Raw genomic sequence first — 19,875 nt, 5'->3', positions numbered from 1 at the left:
AAAAACAGCATATTTTAATTTGCTGAGAACTGAAGTTGTTTTTAATTTGCTGAGAAATAAATATATAATTTCAAAGAGCCCAATTTGTAATTTTTGTTTTTCTGTACCTTATGTCTTTCACCGCTCTTCCTTAACAAGTGGGAAGCTCTAAGTTTTGTAGTTTTGTTACGTATGTCTGAATACTTACTGCAAAACTATGCTGCTGTAGCAAAGTTTATTCAGCCCATTATTAAACAGTAATATAAGATGTAACCATCACTTCAGTGTTTAAAGCAAGTCAGGTGTGGGTTCACGTGACTTTGAACTCATTAGTAGAATAAATGACCAGGTTAACTATTGTAAGTCTACAGTAATTGTATGTATGTATATATGTGGGGGCTGCTCTGAAAGTAATGCCTCCTAATTTATTTTGTTCACCCTTTGTGACCTCAAAGGTGGATGTTGGTAATATGGCAGTAGAGATTGAACCTTCCCAGCAATATTCCCTTATATTTTGTTGCTGTGTAACAGATTACAGTCTTACACAGAAGTGTGCATGAAGCAAAGGTGTATCATTGAAATCCTCCATGCAGAAAAAATGACACTCATTGAGATTCATCAGTGCATGCTGAACATTGACCAAACAGTGTACGTGAGCATACTGAGGCAGTGGGTAGTGTTTTTCAGCAGTGATGAAAGGCAAGCCATATTCTGGAATAGCCATGTGTACTACAAAATGAAGAGCATCTTGAACAGCTCATCCACACTAATTGGTGAATTACAACCAGGAAATTGTGTGTGGAGCTGAATCAATGCATTGGAAACTGTGGTGGCGATGTTGGAATGTTGCAAAGTTTGTGCCAGATGGCTCCCATGAATGCTCACACAGGAACAGAAATAACACACTATGCAAGTTTGTCAGGATATATTGAACCAATACAAGGCTGAAGGTGACAATTTCCTGGATTTAATTCCCAGAAATGAGTTGGAGTCAAAAAGGCAGTTTGTGTAGTAGCAATGTGTGAATTCGTTATTGGAGTAAAAGTTCAAAACACAGCCCTCATTGGGTAAATTGATATGCACTGTCTTTTGGGATAGGAAATGAGTGATCATTTTGGGGGATTTTCTACAAGCTGGACAAACCATTAACTCTGACTGCTATGTCATGATGCTGGCCAAACTGAAGGCTCTAACCTCCAGAATCAGACAAGAGAAGAAGAAAACCTTTCTCTTGCACCATGATAATGCCAGGCCTCTGACCAGTCTGAAGACCATAGAGCACATTGCTGTTCTTGGCTGAGCTGTTCTACCATACCCACTGTACAGTCTGTATTTGATGCCTTCTGGCTTTGATCTGTTTGGGCAGATGGAAGATGAACTATGTGGGCAACACTTTCCTGGCAGCGGTGTTGTCACAGCAGCTGTGAAAGAGTGGGTCACCTCTACTAGTGCAGATTTTAGCAAGAATGGCATGAAGGTTATTATTCACCACTGGCAAAAATGCATAGCTAGTAGTGGTGATTATCTTGAAAAATACTGTGTTGTTGTGGAGAGTTTTCTCTATCAAGTAGTCGTCTTGTGCTCATTGTATCTGTTGTAGTTACTATGAGCATAAATAGGAGGCATTACTTCCAGAGGAAGCTATGTAGCTGCTCTTTGAATGTTCTGTGGAGAAAAGAGAAGTAGATCTCAGTAAAGAAATTAAATGGTTTCAACAGAATAGGGTGCTGAGAACTCTAGAAATTCTTGACTTTCAAATCCCTCCTCAATTTTTGCATTTCTGAATTACCTTTACAAAACTTGTAGGTAATGCCAGTAGCTAAGAAGTCTGGGAGCAAGACAATGCTGTGGAACTTTTGAGAGATGCAACAAACTTTATAATGGAAATCATCAGCACTTACATAGGCAGAGCACAGAATAAATAAAATGTTAAATAGTCAGGACCCTTTGAGTTGCAAGTATTTCTAGTGATTCAGAGGAAATGGGAAAGCCTCAGAAGTGGTAGGATGTTTAGAATGGGCCTGATAAGAAGAATGTAGGTTTTATGTATTTGCAGAGAGGGGTCTGACTGATAAACCAAGGTGGAAGATTGAGACTGATAATTTGGGTGAAGGAAGACAATGGACTTCAGCAGTATAATGAAGGAAGAAATGGAAGAATTTATATGATTTCTTTGTAAGGGCAAAGTAGAGTATATATGCAGATCGGAGGGTGAGTGATGTCAGCAGTGCCCAAATGGAAGGCACCTTGACTTTGTCAAGGAAGTTGAGAAAAGCTGTCATAAAGTTGAAGGAATAGAGAGAATTTTGGATTTGCATTGTGAAAACAAAAACCAGCAATAAATGAGAACTTTCCAAGGTCTGAATGATGTCTACAATGGCCAAGAGCATAGCTATTTGATGTATTTATTCACTGGCTGTGAGGAAGAAGACAGACTTTTGAAAAAAAACACAGGGGCTGTCTGAAAACAAGGTAAGGAATAAATTGATACAGAGTTTACACCAAGGACAAGGTCAAGATTTTAAATTAAATACCATATCAGGAAGGTGTTTGACAGGGACAAAAGCAAGAAGGTGGTAAAACTGAGGAAGTGTGACTTCTAATTTTGTACTGGTTACTGGAATGCAATTATTGGAGCAAGTGGTTTTAGTGGAGTTGCTCATAGGTCGTTTTGTACAGGGTTTACCATCATAGTTGTTCTGACTCAAATTAGAGTTTAATATACAGCTAAGCAGTAATGCTAAGTGGAACTGTGAAATTGTAAGGCATGTAATCAGCAGTTACATTTGTTTATAGATACTTTAGTAACCCCCAGTGGCTTGTAAATATGGATATAAAACATAATCTGATCGCTTCTTCATTATCTGCATTTTATCACTGCATAGTGCTCGATGTTAATTTCCCCTGGTTCCTCACTCATTTTAATAGCATCTTACAGCTTTTACTTATTTTCTGTTCTGAGTAAAAATGTGCAAAATACCACTGGGAGCAATCCTGAACTGAAAATGAGAGTGGGCGAGATGACCTAACAGAGCTTTCCAGCCCCTGAGTTTGTTAGCTATGGTGAAGTCATGCAGCTGCTTTGTAACTATTGAAATTTCTGATTTGCGGCTGCCTTCATGTTGCAAAATGAATCAGCATCAAAATGTTAATGTTCTTAGAGTTTCATTTTTTCACAATTGTGCCATATATTCTCTCCTTTAATGTTTTACTCTTCACTGTGAAATATTAAAAAAAAAAAAAAAGCATTTTTGTTATTGCTAGATAAATTGATCTCCCTACCTCTTCATTTCTGAGAAAATAGAAAATATTTCACTACTAGGGTCAAGTACATTACTGTTTTAAAAATCTGATATTTGGTTTTTTTCTTTTTCCCTCCAGAATCCTCAAACTTTTTCTTTTAACTGTTATTCAGTGGAAAATGTGTCTACTGAAGAATGATATTTCAGAGTGCTACTTCAAAATTTTGTGTAGTTTTGTTTCTATTGTGGTTAGTGGTGTTTGGCTCAGGATGTAACAGACATAGCCTCTGTTGCTTGGATTTAGAGAAGCAGCAGTAAAATAAGCACAGATCACTTGCAAGACTTAACTTCAAAACATTTGACTGTCAAGAAGTGAGATCTCAGGTAAACTTGGTTTTAAAACCTTGTTGATTCTCTTAAATTACTACTTGTTCTCCTTTTTGTGTTGCTCATAGTGCCCAAGAGCCATTCTATTGCCTGAACACTGTAAATTATGGGTTGAAATGGTGATTCTGGCCCAGAGGCGTGCTAATCTGAGTATGAACTGATGTGGAAGGAGAAACCAAAAGATACAAACAGATGAAAGAGGAAGAGGCAGTGATGTGGAAGCCCACGGTGTTTATAACTGTGAAGATGGTTTGACAACAGAAAAGGTTAAAGGGAAGGAGATAAAAAGAGAACAAGGCTTTTAGAAGGTGATTGTTTCCTTGGCTTATCAGCAACATGCAAAATATACTTTTTGGTATCCTTAGCCTGAGACAGAGGTAGAAGGTATAAATCCTTAGCAACTAGGGAGACATAAATCTGTCTAAATCTTTTTTTGTATAAATGTGGTATCGCCAGATTTGAACAAGAGAATATTACAGAGAAAAGCTAGTCAACAGAAAGGTGGAAGATGCATAGATTGCTCTAAAAGTAACGCCTTCTATTTATTTCCATGGAAATTACAACAGGTACAAAGAGTACAATACATGATTTGATAAAGCAACTTCTCTGCTACAAAACACTACTTTTCAACATTAGTCACCACTATTAGCTGATTTGTGCAGAAGAGAATATCAAAATGGTCTTCATTTACTGATGCCATACCTGTGTATGGCCATCTGGAACGTGGCTTGTTTTTCACATCACTGTCGTCACTGCTGACACATCACCCACCACCTCACTGTGCTCACATCCACTATTTGGTTTCCATAAACACTCAGCAAGCATTGTTGTATGTCATAGGGTGCCATTTTTTCCACAGGGGGAAAGAAAACGCTTCATCCACCCTTTGTCAGATGCCATTTTGTCAGACTGCCCCTCTGCTGCCATCTGTCACACAGCAACAACGTGTAATGGAATGCTGGTGGGAAGGTTCAACCTCTACAGCCATAACACAAATATCGATTTCTGAGGTCATGGCCAATACAGTAAAGTAGGAGACACTATTTTTGGAGCAGCCTTTGTATGATGAAATAAACAGAAAAATACATCAGTCTTCACAGTTATTCTGGGTGGCTAAGAATAAGGTTAAATTAGAGATGCAGAAGATAGAGAAAGAAAGTTGTAGTAGAAGGCGCACATGATTGTGAGAAGGAGAACATTCTTGGTGAGCAGTCAGGAGGGGCAGCAGTTTTTTAAGGCTAAAAGAACTTGCAAATCATGGATGTGCTTTGGATTGTGATTTGAGATCAGAGTTGGAAATATACAGATAAGTTTATCTCTTTGGGGACTCTTCAGGAAATGCAAGCTTCCTGTGTCTCTTAAGAGGAAGTATGAATTCACTGTCTCACCAGCAATGTCCAGTTACATGACTTTGGATATTTTAGGTGGTATATATTTCTCATTTCCGAAGGCTTATTTTCTCTCTTTTACTTTCTCTTCTCTCACACTAGAATCATCTATATTTGTTAGGTATTGTGTCATTTTCTAATGAATGTACTGGCATGATATGGCAGAATTCATCTTTTCCCTTAGGACTGAACTCCTCAAGCATGTCGGTTGTTTGCTCTGCAGCTCAGAAGCAACGAAAATATGTGGCCCCTCACTTAAAACTGAAGCAACAGTCTTAAGAAAGTGCTGTGTTCAGTGATGATAAACTGAAATTCACATTGCTCACTGCAGACGTGCAAAAAATGTTGTTTCTACTTGGATCAGCATTTACTTGAATATTTTTGAGTTTGCTCTGAACACAGTGCTGCTCTTTTCATTTTGTGCATTCTGGCAACGTTTCAGAGAGTTTCTTGGAGACAGAAATGTTCACTATTAAGTGTCAGTTACACAGGTATATGTTTACCTTCTTAGACAAACTTGAGGCCTGTTATAGTTCAGATGGACTCAGTGTCACTTCATGTTTGAGAATAGCTGTATTTCTGCAGTTCTACTGAAAAGCTATGCTTTGAACATTCTCAGAAAATATTTACTTCCTTTTCAGGTTTATTTTCATGTCTTCTGCTTTTTAGTAATGTGGTTAATATCACGGAGTTAAAGAAAATCCCATCTACGCATGGTCAGGGCAAAAAGGAAAGAAGGACCTAAGTTCCTCTTCTAAACTGTATGAAAATTATGTCCTGGACTCTAATCATTCGTCTTTAGATGTGTGGAAATTGTTCGGTGTTCAAAACTCTGTATTTGAGAATATTGAATGATGCTATCTTCTGAGATATATGTCAGTAATAGTAAAGTATTTTTGAGGATTTAATTTTATTTGAGCATGCGTACATTCATTATTATTCTATAATTCTATAATTCCATTCAATTCTATAGTATATTCTATATTCTATTATTCTATAATTCTATACTAATTTTACTATTGCAGAAAAAAATGTGGAGAAGCAATCTCATTTAAGAGGATTGGGGAAGAGCATATTTAAAACACACACACACTATTTTTGACAAGAATCTTAAATAAAAAGACAACCCCAAAGTAAATGTGAGAATGCAGATAGCTTTGTTGATTGAAAAGAGATTAGATGAACACAGGAAGGCCTTTCAAGGGGAAAAAAAAAAACAATCAGAATCTTTTTTTTTGTATTTTCTTTTTTTTCTCTTTTTTTTTTTTTTTTTTTTTTTAGTGTGGACTTGCTCCTGCTCTGGTGATGGGGAAAAAAAGCAGTACAGAGGAACTGCATGGATTAACCATTTCCTAAAAGTTTGGCAGATACAGATCCCCCTATTTTAGTTTCCTTCTTATTTTATTTGATTCTAAACTTGTGTTTCTGAACATTTTATATTAATTGTAGGTCATAATAAAGTAACACATAATATAAAAACAGCATGTATGTATCATGTATTTTTATATAGAACAGAATAGTGGGGAGGAACCATCAAAGTTGACCACTTCAGGGCTAACTCAGAGCTAAAGCATGTTATTGAGAGCGTTGTCCAAATGCCTCTTGAACACTGTCAGGCATGGGGCATCTCTAGGAAGTCTGTTCCAGAGTTTAATAACTCTCATGATAAAGAAATGTTTCTCAGTGCCCACCTGACCCTCCTCTGGCAGATCCCTATGTTGTTTCATGTTGCCATCAGTTCCCATGAGCAGAGCTCAGCACCTCCCTCTGCATCCCCTTCTCAGGGCCCTGCAAAGAGCAGCAAGGTCACCTTTCAGCCTCTGTTCTTCAGACTAGGCAATCTGAGTGTCATCAACCTTTCCTCATAGGACTTGCTTTCCAGCCATAGAACAAGCTTTGTTACACTCCTTCTGGATGCTTTCAAGGATCTTGGCATTCTTTTGATGTTATGGAGCCCAGAACTGTTGAGGTTGCACCAATGACTTTTTTTTTTTAATTAGTGATCAGTTTCTTTTTTCTCAAACTGTATCTTAAAATCAGGAACATTTACCAAAACCCTGGATGTATCTGTTTGGAATGTGTAGTAGAGCTCTTAACTTTGGGCATCAAACATTCAATGAAATACAACCACTCAGCTTTGGTCATGCTCATTCTACTGCAAGAAGTAGCCTGTGTAATTAGAACCAAATACCCTTAATACTGAGTGCACTTACTGAACCTAAATCTGTGGTGAACTAATGTTACAAAGCAGTTGTATCAGACCTTTCAGAAGAGCTATAGTTGAGCTGACTAACTTTTCTCTTCCTAGGCAAGTGTCCACAGGTCAACCTAATAGCAGTAAAGGAATTGTGCCAGCACTGTGCAGGGTATCATTATGACATGATGCAACAAATATTATAAGGACAAGGATCATGGAAAGGTCTGTAGGAGATACCTTATATGACTTAGGAGCTGAATGCTGCAGGCAGTTTCTCATTACAGATTTTTCTTTTTATAAAGTCTTTTCTTTTTTTTCCTATAAGAAATAATATTCTAAGCATTAACTAGGACAATCCCAATGCCAAATTTTGGTTTGATTGGTCTTTTTGTCTTCTTTCTCCTGCTGCTTCTGGCACCCTATAGCCTCCTTAAACAATTAAAATAGATCTTTAGATTTAAATAATAAAAAGGTGCCTTCAAAGGCAGTGAATCCCCTGAAGCACAAGAAAATGTTCATTCAAGAAAACCACAACATCTACAAAAATCTTTCACCCCTTCATCACCACGGGAAGCATTCTGACTGAACATTTCTTAGTTCCCTCTCAGAGTGTTGGTTTTTTTTTGTTTTTTTTTTTTGTTTTTTCTTCCAACTTGCTTAAACGGTCTCCTGGTTTTAGTTCTTTAGGAGAAGTGGAAGTTTCTGAATTCTTGACCTTGTGATAATTCAGTAACAGCTTCAGAGAGGGATTTGTGTCTGCTCACTGTAAGCCCTCAGAAGAGCATAACAATTTGGAGATATTGACTGGAGAAAGACACTGGGAAAAAAATGATCCCTGGCGGGTACTATTTCAAGGTATTTAGGAATGAGAGCAGTACCAAAGTAGCTCCTGAGAAATAGGAATAAATGTGTTTTAACAAACAATTCTCACCTATTATTTAAGAAAGTAGAAGGTAGAAGACATTCCACAAAGTTCAGCAGAAAACAATTCTGCTGGTATTAGTTGTATTTTAAATTGGGGCCACATTTTAGACACTTTTTCTTGGAGAAATCCCACAGGATAACTTTAGATGTTATTTCGTTAGCTAATCACTCATTTCCCAACATCTGGTTTCTATCTTAGCCAAAGTACTAGCAAACAAAACTCTAAAAACATATGCTCCTGAAGACTTCTGTGTGTTTTCCCCATCACTGGTGGGGTTTGGAGGGGAGGATACAGAGTGTTAATGAATCAATGATGAAAGATCCTACTTGCTAATCCAATCTAATGAAATGTTTTCAGTAAATTGTCTCAGTCAATGCATGAAAAACTTGTTCTTGAGATATAGTATGCCTAAGTTCTTTCTTGTTAGGTTATTATTTTTTTTAACTTAAGGGTTAATTCACTTTTCTGACCCTTTTTTCAGTGTGATTCCAGTGCTGTAACCCTTCAGGTGGTTTGCTGAAAGATTCAGAAGATGTTTCAGAGCTATGGCTACAGAAACTAAATTAATCATAGGCATTTGAATGAAAACAACTTTAACACCAAAAAAGCACTTAGGTTTTCCAATGTTGGTCTCTGAACTTAGTGCAACACTTCATTCTCTCTTTACCATAATCAAAATTCAATGTGCGTTCTTTCTTAAATGGCATCTGATGTGGTATCTCTCTTCAGCTCTTTGTGGTTTCCTGTTTTTCGTACACAGATGAAAGTATCTGCTGAGATCTATTAAACTATGCAGTTTATCATGTCTGATTTTTCAGTGTAAGCTTCCAAGTAACATTTAGACTTCTTTGCGTGACTCAGTAGAAATATAGGAAAATGTCTTTGGTGTTATTCAAATTGTTATTTGTTTTAATATAGTTTAATTCTGAAATATTTGTTATGCAGTGCCAACTTAAAATAGTTGCTCTTTTTCTTGAACAATATTGTAGTACCAAGTAATATGTATTTCACGTAAGGAAATGCTTTATTGTGGCCTTTCTAGCTATCTTGACCCTCATAAAAATAATGTAACGTAAACTAATAAAAATTGCAAGAAAATGTTAATCAGTAGGTGAGCCCTGTGTCTCCTCTTTTGACAACTAGCAAACATTAAAAAATATTACTTGGAAAATGTGGAATGTTAAGTCCTGAAAATAGTTACGTATCAATTACTGGTTATATGCTGGTTAATTCACATGTTTTTAAGTAACATATAGTTTGCTCTCAGTTCAAGGCAGAACCTTTGTAAGAGAAGGGGCTGTGGGTTAGCAAAATTGGGATTCAATACTAAAGACTTGAGAAAAAGAACTATTAGTGAAGAATTTCTCATAGATTTGAGAGTGATAAATTGGAGTACTTTAGTGTGATCAGCCTCATATCAGGTTCCAGTTGTAAGCACTTGGTTGGCAAAATAACAAATCTACAATACCTCAGCCTATACAAATAGAAACTGAGTTTGACAGATTGTGGGTTTGCATTAGGGAAGATAACTTTAATCTCATTCTACCCTGATTTCCCATGTTCTGCCATGTTCACTACTCTCCAAAAATAATCCTCATTGTGCCATAACTTGTGAAGATGAAAATTTTAGAAAAAGTCTTCTAATATCTATGTAACTGTCATGGGGTATAGCAAAAGTTGGCCTAGTGGTGATGATAACTGGATGATTGTTATCAGAAGGTTCTTGGCCAGTATTTAACAGCCTAAGTTATGAAAAAAGGTTCTGCAGTAGATGCTAAATTGATGTTTATCATTCTGAGAAGGGAGACTGAAGAAGAGAGTTTTTTGCCAAGAACAGAGGTGGTCTTTCATGTTAACTTTGGGAAGGTGTAAGCCTTGTTGCTCTACCTGCATGGTAGAATATTTCAGTTTCCACAGTGTTTTCCATCATTGTGCTATTGAAACTTGAATATTTATCATTGCAACATAAGATGTCATTTTGTTCCCCCATGTTTTAAAGGCTCCTTTCAGATAACTGGATTCTTTTTGTCTGTTGAAAAACCTAATTAATGCTTATCTACTTCAAAAGTCAGTCTCTGCTGTCTAAATAAGTTATCAAATTTTTAATATGGGTTTTCATTAAATTTATTACTTCCCCCCCTCACAGAACTATAGTGCCATGGAAAGTGTTCAGGCAGTGCCTTCATGAAGTTCATCAGATAAGCTCTGGTTTGGAAGCAATGGCTCTTAAATCTACTATTGACTTGACCTGCAATGACTACATTTCAATTTTTGAGTTTGATATCTTCACTAGATTATTTCAGGTAAGACTTAAAAATTTTAGATATTTGCATGACTTTGAAAACTCTAGTGACCTGAGGCAATTACCTAAGGGTCAAGGAAGTTGGATTTTTGTCAGCACCCACAGCTAAAAAACTGATATCCAAAAGAGACATTCAAGCAATACCAGCTTTATTTCTGCACAAACATAGTATGATTGCAGTGTCTTTATGTCTGCTGTTTGCATGTTTCACTAATCTTAGATGCATTTTTAGAAATATTGACCTTCAGGTAGCCTTCAGGTAATTATCTAAATTTTGTGTTTTGGTTATATTTTTGTATCTAAATCTATTTAGATTTAATGTTTCTACCAGAGGCATAAGGAATGTTACCTATAACTTTTTTTTTTTTTATGTTTAGGCCTGATTATTATTAATTTTTTTTTTTTAATAGACAGATTTTACCCATTAATGCTCCTCATTCTATCTAAAATGGAGTATCTTTGGGAATAGCACTAATATGAGGGAATAGTATTATTGTCAATAGATAATATTTATCTAAAATAAGCTTTGTATGTATGTTACAGGCCACTGCAAATCTTGTGCTCCTTCTACAGAACATAATCTAAGATATTCTTTGAGTATTTGAGTTAACGTAGAAGTCTGTGCAGGCTTGCATCCATATTAGATGAACTGATTCTAAATTTGTCAGTTTGAATTTTTCTTTTGTATGTAGTAATCTTTGACCTATCCAGTGATTTAGTTGGTCATTTACTTTTTTAAACAACATACATAAATAAACTGTTGCATTATTCTTTTGCCTCTTGCAGATATGTTCAAGTAACAATTTTTTTTTACCAAAGCCATGCCATATTTTTGTTCCCTCTTCCATAGTGTTATGTGTTAATCTCTTTTTAGCTTTTTTGGGTATGCTCTTCTGGGAAAGGTGACCATTACAAAGTTGATATTAAGATCTGGAAGCAGATGATTAACAGTTTTAGTTTAGAGTTTTGATTTTGATAATCTCTTCTCTTGTCTGAGTCAGAACTATATCAAAGTTGAAAATGTTAAGGCGTAAATAAACTGTTTAATTTAACCACAAACATTGGTTACTTTTTAAAATAGTCACGTGGGCTACAGATCTTTCAATAAAATTTTGGAGGCTCTTTTGATGAAATAAAATAAACTGTTGCTGTTCTAGCAAAATCCCTCTAAGCTTTGCCCTTTATGTGCAGCTTGATACAATCAAATGTTCCAGTCTGAACTTTGATGCCTTGTGAGCCATTTCTACTCTGTCAAAGTTTCTTGCTTTTATTCATTGTTTGGCAAACCGATCTTATTTTCAGATCAATCAAGCCCAGATCTTGCTCTCAGACTTCACTGCAAATTGTCTGAGGCCTATTGGCTGCAATATACATCACTATGAAATACATTTATTTGAAGTTCCTTTCTGTAGAATTTGATCACCTTTTTCATTAAGCTCACAGCTAAGAAGTTTGTTGTGCTAGGTGTTTCTTTTATTAGTTTGATTAGTTTTTAATGTGCATATCAACTATAAAATTAAAAATGTAACAAGAATTGAATGATCAGAGAGGTAATATTTTTTTCTGAGCCTGTGTAGGGTCCTGTAGATTTTGGTCAAGTTCAGGACAGTAGTCTCAAATGAGATTTATTTAACTTGAATTTGCATTGCTTAACTTTGTTACTAGGCCATGGTTATTTTGATTCATTTCTATGCCTGATTCTAGGAAAAAGAAAACAGCCGTACTGACATCTGTAAGGAGAGAGGACTGGCTAGGATTAAATTTTAATGTAATAAAGAAGCAGGGAAAACTTTATCCAAACTAATTTACCAACTTGTGCAATAGCTGCATAACTGTTGAGGTGAACTTACACTGAACTCGGTCTGAGAATCTCTCCCAGAGGTTACATTTTATTTCTCCAGTTTTTAAACTGCTTCCTTAACTATGTGTGCCTACACCCATGGAGAGAAAATCCCAATTGTTGAAGTAATCAAAATATTGCTTTGCCAACTGTGGGTTGTTACAGAAAAGCTACATGTTAATGATGCTTATTCACTGAAGAAAGCAAGACTACATTCTGTGAAGATCCTGTAAAAGTGAAGTTGCTCCCCCTGCCTCACTGCTGTACATGTGCACAACTCTATTGTTATCTCTGACCAGAGATAAAGTTAGCATGGAAGTACATGTGGGTGCTTGGAACTAATTCCATCACTGTTAGTATGTTCAATGAAATTGTCCTTTTAAGCAAAAATCTTTCAATTGAAGCGCACAAATCTTTTACCATTTAAAATTTCCACTTTTCTAATAATCTTTGTGTCTGAAAGACAAGCTTAGAGTTCCTGCCTGTTGATTTGCAGACCTAGTGCAGTAGCTGATTAATCTGCAGAGAATCCAAGCATTAGAGGATTATACTGTTTACTTAAAAGTCTGACACTCGTGATTAACTAACAAATTTGCATAGGTGTTGTTTTTTGTTGTTTTCTTTTTTTGTTAGGGGGATTAAGGGATGGAATCATGTACTTCATACATAAGATTTGTTGTACTGTGGTAATACAAAGCTTCAAAGTACTGAATGTTTGAATATACTTTTTGACTGACATGCACTTGAGTAATACAAAAGGTGAAGGTATGTTTTTGTGATGGAAATGTCAACGTCGGTGTGGTGAAGGGGCAAGGGTCAACTCCCTTTTTTACTTTAGTTAGAATAACTAACATTTTCAGTGTGATTAAGCCTTCTGGCATCCATCTTCAGTGAGTGTGTAGAGAGATGACAAGATGTGGTATCACATCTACTGAAGTGAATTTTTCTCCTTTGTAGTTTGTACAAATTTGCTCATTTGACCTCAGTACTGAAACCTTACTGTTCTGTTCCACAAGTTTGATATGAAGATTTTAAAATGCATGTCTTCATACATGTTTAAGTAGTGGTTAGGGTTTGCCTAGGAAATGCGTCATCATCTCAAGTTGAACTTTTACAATACTTTGCTTAAGTGTGTCACTTAAGTAGACATTTATTCCCTGCCTCACTAGCCTTTAGAAGTCCCTTTTAAAAGGAATTTGCAGGATACACAGTAACACTAGTCTCTTCTTGTCTGTTGCTTGACTTCTCCTGCCCTGATCTTTTGATAAATATATAAATAAACATCTCTCAACCACAGAGAGGCAGTTTCTTATCTTTTCAAATGCTGGCTATGAATACATAATATATTTGTGTTAATCCACTCCTTAAATATCATCCCTCTTCTATGGTGGAGGAATACTTTATATTTGAAGTAATAGCGTATCAGGCATGTTTCACCAAGTTTGTGAAGCATTTGTTATTGAGATCAACAAATACTGCAGTATTTGTCAATATTTGTTTTGCTTTCTGACTGCAATATTTTTATGATAACTGAAGAAAACAATAAAGAATAAGGAAAGAAATCACAGCTCAAATTAGTAGCTTTATTAGGCCTCATTTCAATGTTACTTATCGTTAACTATGAGAATGCCTCAGAACCACTCAAGAATAAGCTCATTTGGGTTTTTATGAAACTGTCGTGCTCTACAGGCTCCTACTGAATTATGTACTTAATATTTTATGTGACTATGGGCAGGAGATCCTGCAAATTCAAAATCTTCAAAATATTTATCCAAATATTACTCTGTGTATTATCTCAGGGCTCCGTATTGGGCAAGTTTTTTTTTTTTTGTTTGTTTGTTTATTTTTTATGTTTTTAAAATGATCTTGATTCAGCCATCAAGTGCTGCCTCAGTAGATACCAAGTTCAACGGGGGTGTTGATCTGCCTGAGGGTCAGAAGCTCTGCAGCAGGATCTGGACAGGCTAGGCTGATGGGCTAAGTACATGTCATCTAACTAGGCTGAGTTCTGGATGCTGCACTTAGGTCGCAACAATCCATGAAGTGGTGTAAGCTTGGGGAATTGTGGCTGGAAAGTTGACAGAAGAAAATAACCTGGGGGTGCTGATTGCCAGCCAGCTGAATGTGAGACAGTAGTGTGTCCGGGCGGCCAAGAAGTCCAAGCCATCCAGGCCTGCATAAAAAATATGGCCAGCAGGATGAGAAAAGTGATTTTCCCATTGTACGTAGCCCTGGTGAGACCAGTCTGCATCTTGAATATTGTGTTCAGTTTGAAGCCCCTCCATACATGAACGATAGCGAGATGCTTGAGTGCGTGCAGAGAAGAGCAACAAAGCTGGTAAGGGAACTAGAAAACTAAATGCACAAGGAGCAGTGAGAGAACTTAGGTTGTTTAGTCCAGAGAAGAGGAGGCTGAGGGGATACATGGCTCATTTATACCTACCTTGAAAGAAAGTTGCAGTGATGAGGGTGTTGGTCTCTTCACAGGTGACAAGTGACAGGACATGAGTAAACGGCCTCAAAATGTACTAGAACAGGTTGGGTGGTCATGCATTGGAACAAACTGTTGAGAGATGTAGTAGGGTCATCATTCCTGGAGGTATTAAAGAGATGTGTGAATGTGACTCTAAGGGACATGGTGTAATGATGGGGAGTAGGACCAGATCAGTGGTTGGACTTGACTTAATATCTTTTTCCAAACTAGATTTATTCTGTGATTCTTTTTTTGAATGAATCCTTGCACCAGAGCTGAATGTATAGGACAATCTTTTCTACTACTTAGACCTTAACCAAAAGTGTGTATTTTTCTGCTGAAGTGAAAACATCGTGGGTCTTTTTGAAAAATTGACTTAAGTTTTATTAGAAATATGTAATTACCTGGTTGTATCTATTTAATTGTTTGTCTGATCTTTTTAGCCATGGGGTTCAATCTTAAGGAACTGGAACTTCTTAGCTGTGACACATCCTGGATATATGGCGTTCCTGACATATGATGAAGTGAAAGCAAGATTGCAGAAGTACAGCACAAAGCCTGGGAGGTGAGAAGTTTGGCTGATTACAGCTTTCCAAATAAGCATACTATCTCCGAAGTTTATGTTTATCTCTATGTAGTTTATCTAAATTCATACTTCTAAACTGTGTAATACTTATATTACAATAATGTAGGTGTAAATTTTTACCTTTTTTTCTCATTAACAGTAAATCAGGTTAGTAGTAACATTTTTTTTACATACTTGGGATTTTATTTATATCAAAATATATTTTTACAAAATAATTTAATGCTAACTGCCAGAATTCCAGATTCAAAAACTGCTGATTTTTTTTTTTTTTTAGATTTTAAGACTTAGGAGTTTTGTAACCATGATCTATTTTTTATATTGTAATTCTTCCATTGCTGTGAAGCAAGCAACATTTTAGTAGCCCATGGTAATCTTATCAAGTACAAGTAAACAGAAACAAAAAAAAAAGTGAAATGTCATTGCTTTTCCTTTCTTTTGACTTAGGTGAAACAAGCAATATTGGAAGGTGTTTTTGGAAATATAATCTACTTTTAAAAATGGGTCAAATTTTTACTAACAGTAAAATTCATCTTAGACTAGTTTTACCTTTAAGTTCCCAAGCTTTGTTGCCTAATGTCTAACTTTTTAAATTTGCTGCAGCATCACGTATACATATCTAAAAGCTCATCATTTTGAAACTTGTTAGAGAAATATAGCAATAACATGAGACAGATATATGTACATTCTGTACTTGATTTCTTCTGATTATTTTGACTATCATGTTAAGTTACCTATCTGATCAAGTGCAGGTGCAAGAATCTTGTGTTTCCAGTGAGATAACTATTTTATCTTGGCACTTGTGAGCTATATTATGGACTTCAGATAACTAGGTTGATTTTTAGAATGATTGCTATACATTTTCTCTGATTAACTCTGATTAGAAAAGAGAAGTAATGGAGAAATTATCCAAAGTTGCCGTAATGCTTCTTGTAAGTTATATATAGAGAGTTAGTTTTAAGATAACTTTCTATTTGAATACTGCAAGATGACTTCCTGAGTTGTTGAGGTGAAATATTGAATTTTAAATGAACAGGAGATAAAGTGAAGGTACAAAGTAAAATTACATTTGTAATCAGTTTAAAACATTTTGGAAAGTACAAGTTCTGCTCAAACGAGTAGAATCTGGTTACTTCAATATAATGTTGACCTTGTTGAAGTTTTTAAGAGCCATGCTAAACTTCGGAGGGCTAACATTTCTCATTTAAAATTGTTAGGGTATAAAGAAAAAAATGAGCTATAACTAAGAAAAGCTGTTTTCTAATACAAAATTGAGTTTGTGGTATTTCTTTATGGGACGCTTTTCTAAATGCAGTATTTGCATCTGGCAAAGGTGTCTGACATTGAAAAGACTAGGCTTCTTGGTAAAAAGAAAATAATGCCCAATGCCCTTGCCAATAGTCTTCCTTTTTTTTCCCTGCTGTATTCCCTGTCTGCATTACATAAACTCATAGAAATCAACTGTACAATAGAGAAGTATTTAAACTTCAGTCTACTTGGGTTGATACTACCTGGTATTTTTTGAAGTGAAGAGATACTTTTTCCATCCTGTTCACCAACTCAGGTACACCCAAAATTAACACTGATAGTAGAGCAGTTTTTATTATTTATTGTTTGCACTTCTGTTGCATTGAAAGGTGTTTTCTGTTTCTGAACAAACTTTCCACTGATTCATATTCATGGCCTGTGTATGCTCAAATGGGTCATACTGTAGCTGTGGATAGTCAGTAGTATAATATGTTGTCCTAGAAAAGATTTATGATCTAAATGTATGTAGGACTATTCACAGTAAATGTGCATCTTTCACTTTAAGAAAAATCAAGCAAATGAAAATTTGGGTTGAGGGAGATACTGTTATCCTCTTTTGTTTATGGGGAACTGATGGAATAAAAGATGCTGGTTTATTTAAGGTTATGTGCTAAGTTTGCCCAAGTCCATCTAATGCTGACTTTTTATTCATCTTGTTTTTATCAAGCTACATTTTCAGACTGAGTTGCACTCGCCTGGGGCAGTGGGCCATTGGGTATGTGACTGGTGATGGGAACATACTGCAGACCATACCTCACAATAAGCCTCTGTTTCAAGCTTTGATTGATGGCAGTCGGGAAGGATTGTAAGTACAAATTCCTGTAGTTACCATAGGAATTAAATCCTGGTTTTCTTCTTCTGTTGCTTCAGATGGGTAAATATTAAAGATCTTTGAAGCAGAAAATCTAGATATGACATTTGCCATTCCTATGGAGATTAAAGGCCATCCTTTTTATTCTTATTTCCAGGTAATTCCATTAACCAAAGTTAACAAAAGACTTATCTCATAGTGGATAAATTCTAAGAAAATAAAATTGGGTAGCTGTCACTTGGATTATTTCCCAGTAAGAGTCACAAATGCACTTAAGCTTATTGAGCAATTACTACTGCCAGTTACTCATATGTCTAGCTCTGGACAATGATCTGAAAGCAGTGTAATTGCTTTTTTATATATTGTGCAGCCAAAACATTTTCAAGGTTTGAAGGGTTTACTGAAAAGATTTCTAATTATAAAAGAATCTAAGTTTATGAGAAGTACTGTTTGTTTTCTAGGTTGGTTGATGTAAATACTTGGTATCAAAATCTTTTTTTGTTACATTATGACATATCCTCATAGTTATATATATGATCATAATGAATTAAAAAAAAACAGAAAAATTGATCGGTCCTCAAAAATTGACAAATTTATTTGCAAAATTCCAGTTTTACTCAGTTGACTTTAATAATTTTATTTCAGACATGATTTCGTATTTTGAAAGACATCAAGTTACTTTAGCTATTGCCTTTGTAAAATAAAACATACTTATTACAGTAGTGTTACTACTACACAATTTTCATGATCAAAATTGGGCAAACAAAAAATGAAGCTGAGAATATTAATTCTAGATGAAGTTTTTGTACCATATTTAAATATAACTTTTTCACGGTTGGCATTTAATAACCTGACTTTCAGGAAACTGCTTCCAAGTTAGAGGTAACATAAATTTCAATATAGAACAACTCTATAATATCATTAACTTACTGTTTTCCCGCGAGATTGAAAAGCTCCCATCTGTTCTTGCCCTAAAGTCCAGTCTGCATCTCAGATTCTCAGTGTAGATTCTTGTCAAAATATACAGATGTTCACAAATGTATGTTGCTATCTGTTCTGCTGCACTGGTTGAAATAGTCTTCAGGGTCACTTAGTGCCATGCTCGCATTCTGAGATCACAGTGAATATATCCAAGTGTAAGTTCACTGTAAAATGAAGATCAAAAATAATATTGCATCTAGATGCTTCAAAAAGATGATCTGCAATAGCTCATATGCATTCTGCTGATGATTATGATTGTGATGTTAACATCTTTCTAATGCTTTTATAAGTGAACTTTAGCACGTAACAGAATTAACTTGTAGCGGTTAGTTGTACACAGATGTTGAAAGAGATGACTAATCTTGAAAAAGATTATGCATTTTAGTTAATGACTGCTGTAATTTATACTGCCTCTCTGAAATTTCATAGGCATTATTTATGTAACAAAGATGAAGAAATGTGCATATTTATAACAATTTCTTTGTGATGCAGCTATCTCTTCCCAGATGGACGAAGTTACAATCCTGATCTGACAGGATTATGTGAACCTACACCACATGATCACATAAAGGTCACGCAAGTATGTTGCACAGTTATCAGTTATTTTTTAATCTTCACTTCCCTTAGGCCCTTATCTAGTAGGGATAATAAGCTTTTTTAAAATGTGAGAAATGAATTCATGAGAGTGAAAATGTATTGTTGATAGAAGGGCTTAAATGAGGAAGAACTTAATAACCATTTAAACTCTAGAGCCAGTGATGATGCAGACAGTATGCCTTGGAAAAATTTGTTTATTCTACGGCTCATCTATGTGAGAAATGAGTTAATGGTTGTTAAAGATTTCTCTGATATTTGTGTCGTATGTTTATGTAGCTTAGAGCTTACTTGATAATAGCATGTAAGTGTAAAGGAATAAAATCAAGATCAGTTGACAGTTTTTAAGCCTGAATAAGTATACTACAGCTTGTTGACAGATCCAGGAAGGAAATTTTAGTTTATTTGTTTAAAAAAAACCAAAACCACAAAACAATTCCCTGGTCTCTTGTTTCTTCTGTTTATTGTGCAACTCAAAAGAGAGATCCATGAAAAGCAACAGAAATAATTAAGTGCCTAAAGTAACTTGCTTTCCAGAGAGCAGACCATCTAGATGTTTGTAGTCGTGTTAGGTGATGATGTGATATTATACTGTGCAGATGTTTGATGTTCAAGGAATAGGAAATAACCACCACAAGACAAAGGCTTGATTAAAAAAGGTGCTGAAATTAATACTAGAATGTTTAGTTATGCAGTTGCAGAGTATTTCTCCTTACAAAGAAATACAGAATACTTGAGGATGTCTTCAAGGAAAGACATCAGACTAGATGCAACTCTTTAAGACAGTACTGTTTTTAGATGATTTTCCATTTCATCAGAGCAGAAGGGTGATCTGCTGTAATTTAGTGCAATTGGGAGTATTTTA

At 35.6% G+C, this 19,875-nt stretch overlaps 1 protein-coding gene across 5 annotated transcripts in view; it reads left to right on the top strand.

Annotated features, from left to right (window-relative positions):
• The window catches only part of CBLB (Cbl proto-oncogene B), a 125,588-nt gene that overhangs the window by 64,309 nt on the left and 41,404 nt on the right, over positions 1–19,875 (top strand). For all 5 annotated transcript variants that reach the window (XM_031613077.2, XM_031613076.2, XM_031613079.2 and 2 more), the window contains exons 5-8: positions 10,265–10,421; positions 15,177–15,298; positions 17,292–17,429; positions 18,909–18,996. In XM_031613077.2, the coding sequence (XP_031468937.2) occupies positions 10,265–10,421; positions 15,177–15,298; positions 17,292–17,429; positions 18,909–18,996 (505 nt within the window). The remainder of the gene's footprint in view (positions 1–10,264; positions 10,422–15,176; positions 15,299–17,291; positions 17,430–18,908; positions 18,997–19,875) is intronic.

Source organism: Phasianus colchicus, chromosome 1 (assembly GCF_987193195.1).
Source record: "Phasianus colchicus chromosome 1, bPhaCol1.hap1.1, whole genome shotgun sequence".
NCBI classification, from domain to species: domain Eukaryota; kingdom Metazoa; phylum Chordata; class Aves; order Galliformes; family Phasianidae; genus Phasianus; species Phasianus colchicus.
The sequence above is the reverse complement of the archived record's forward strand: the minus strand, read 5'-3'. Positions and strand labels throughout refer to the sequence as shown.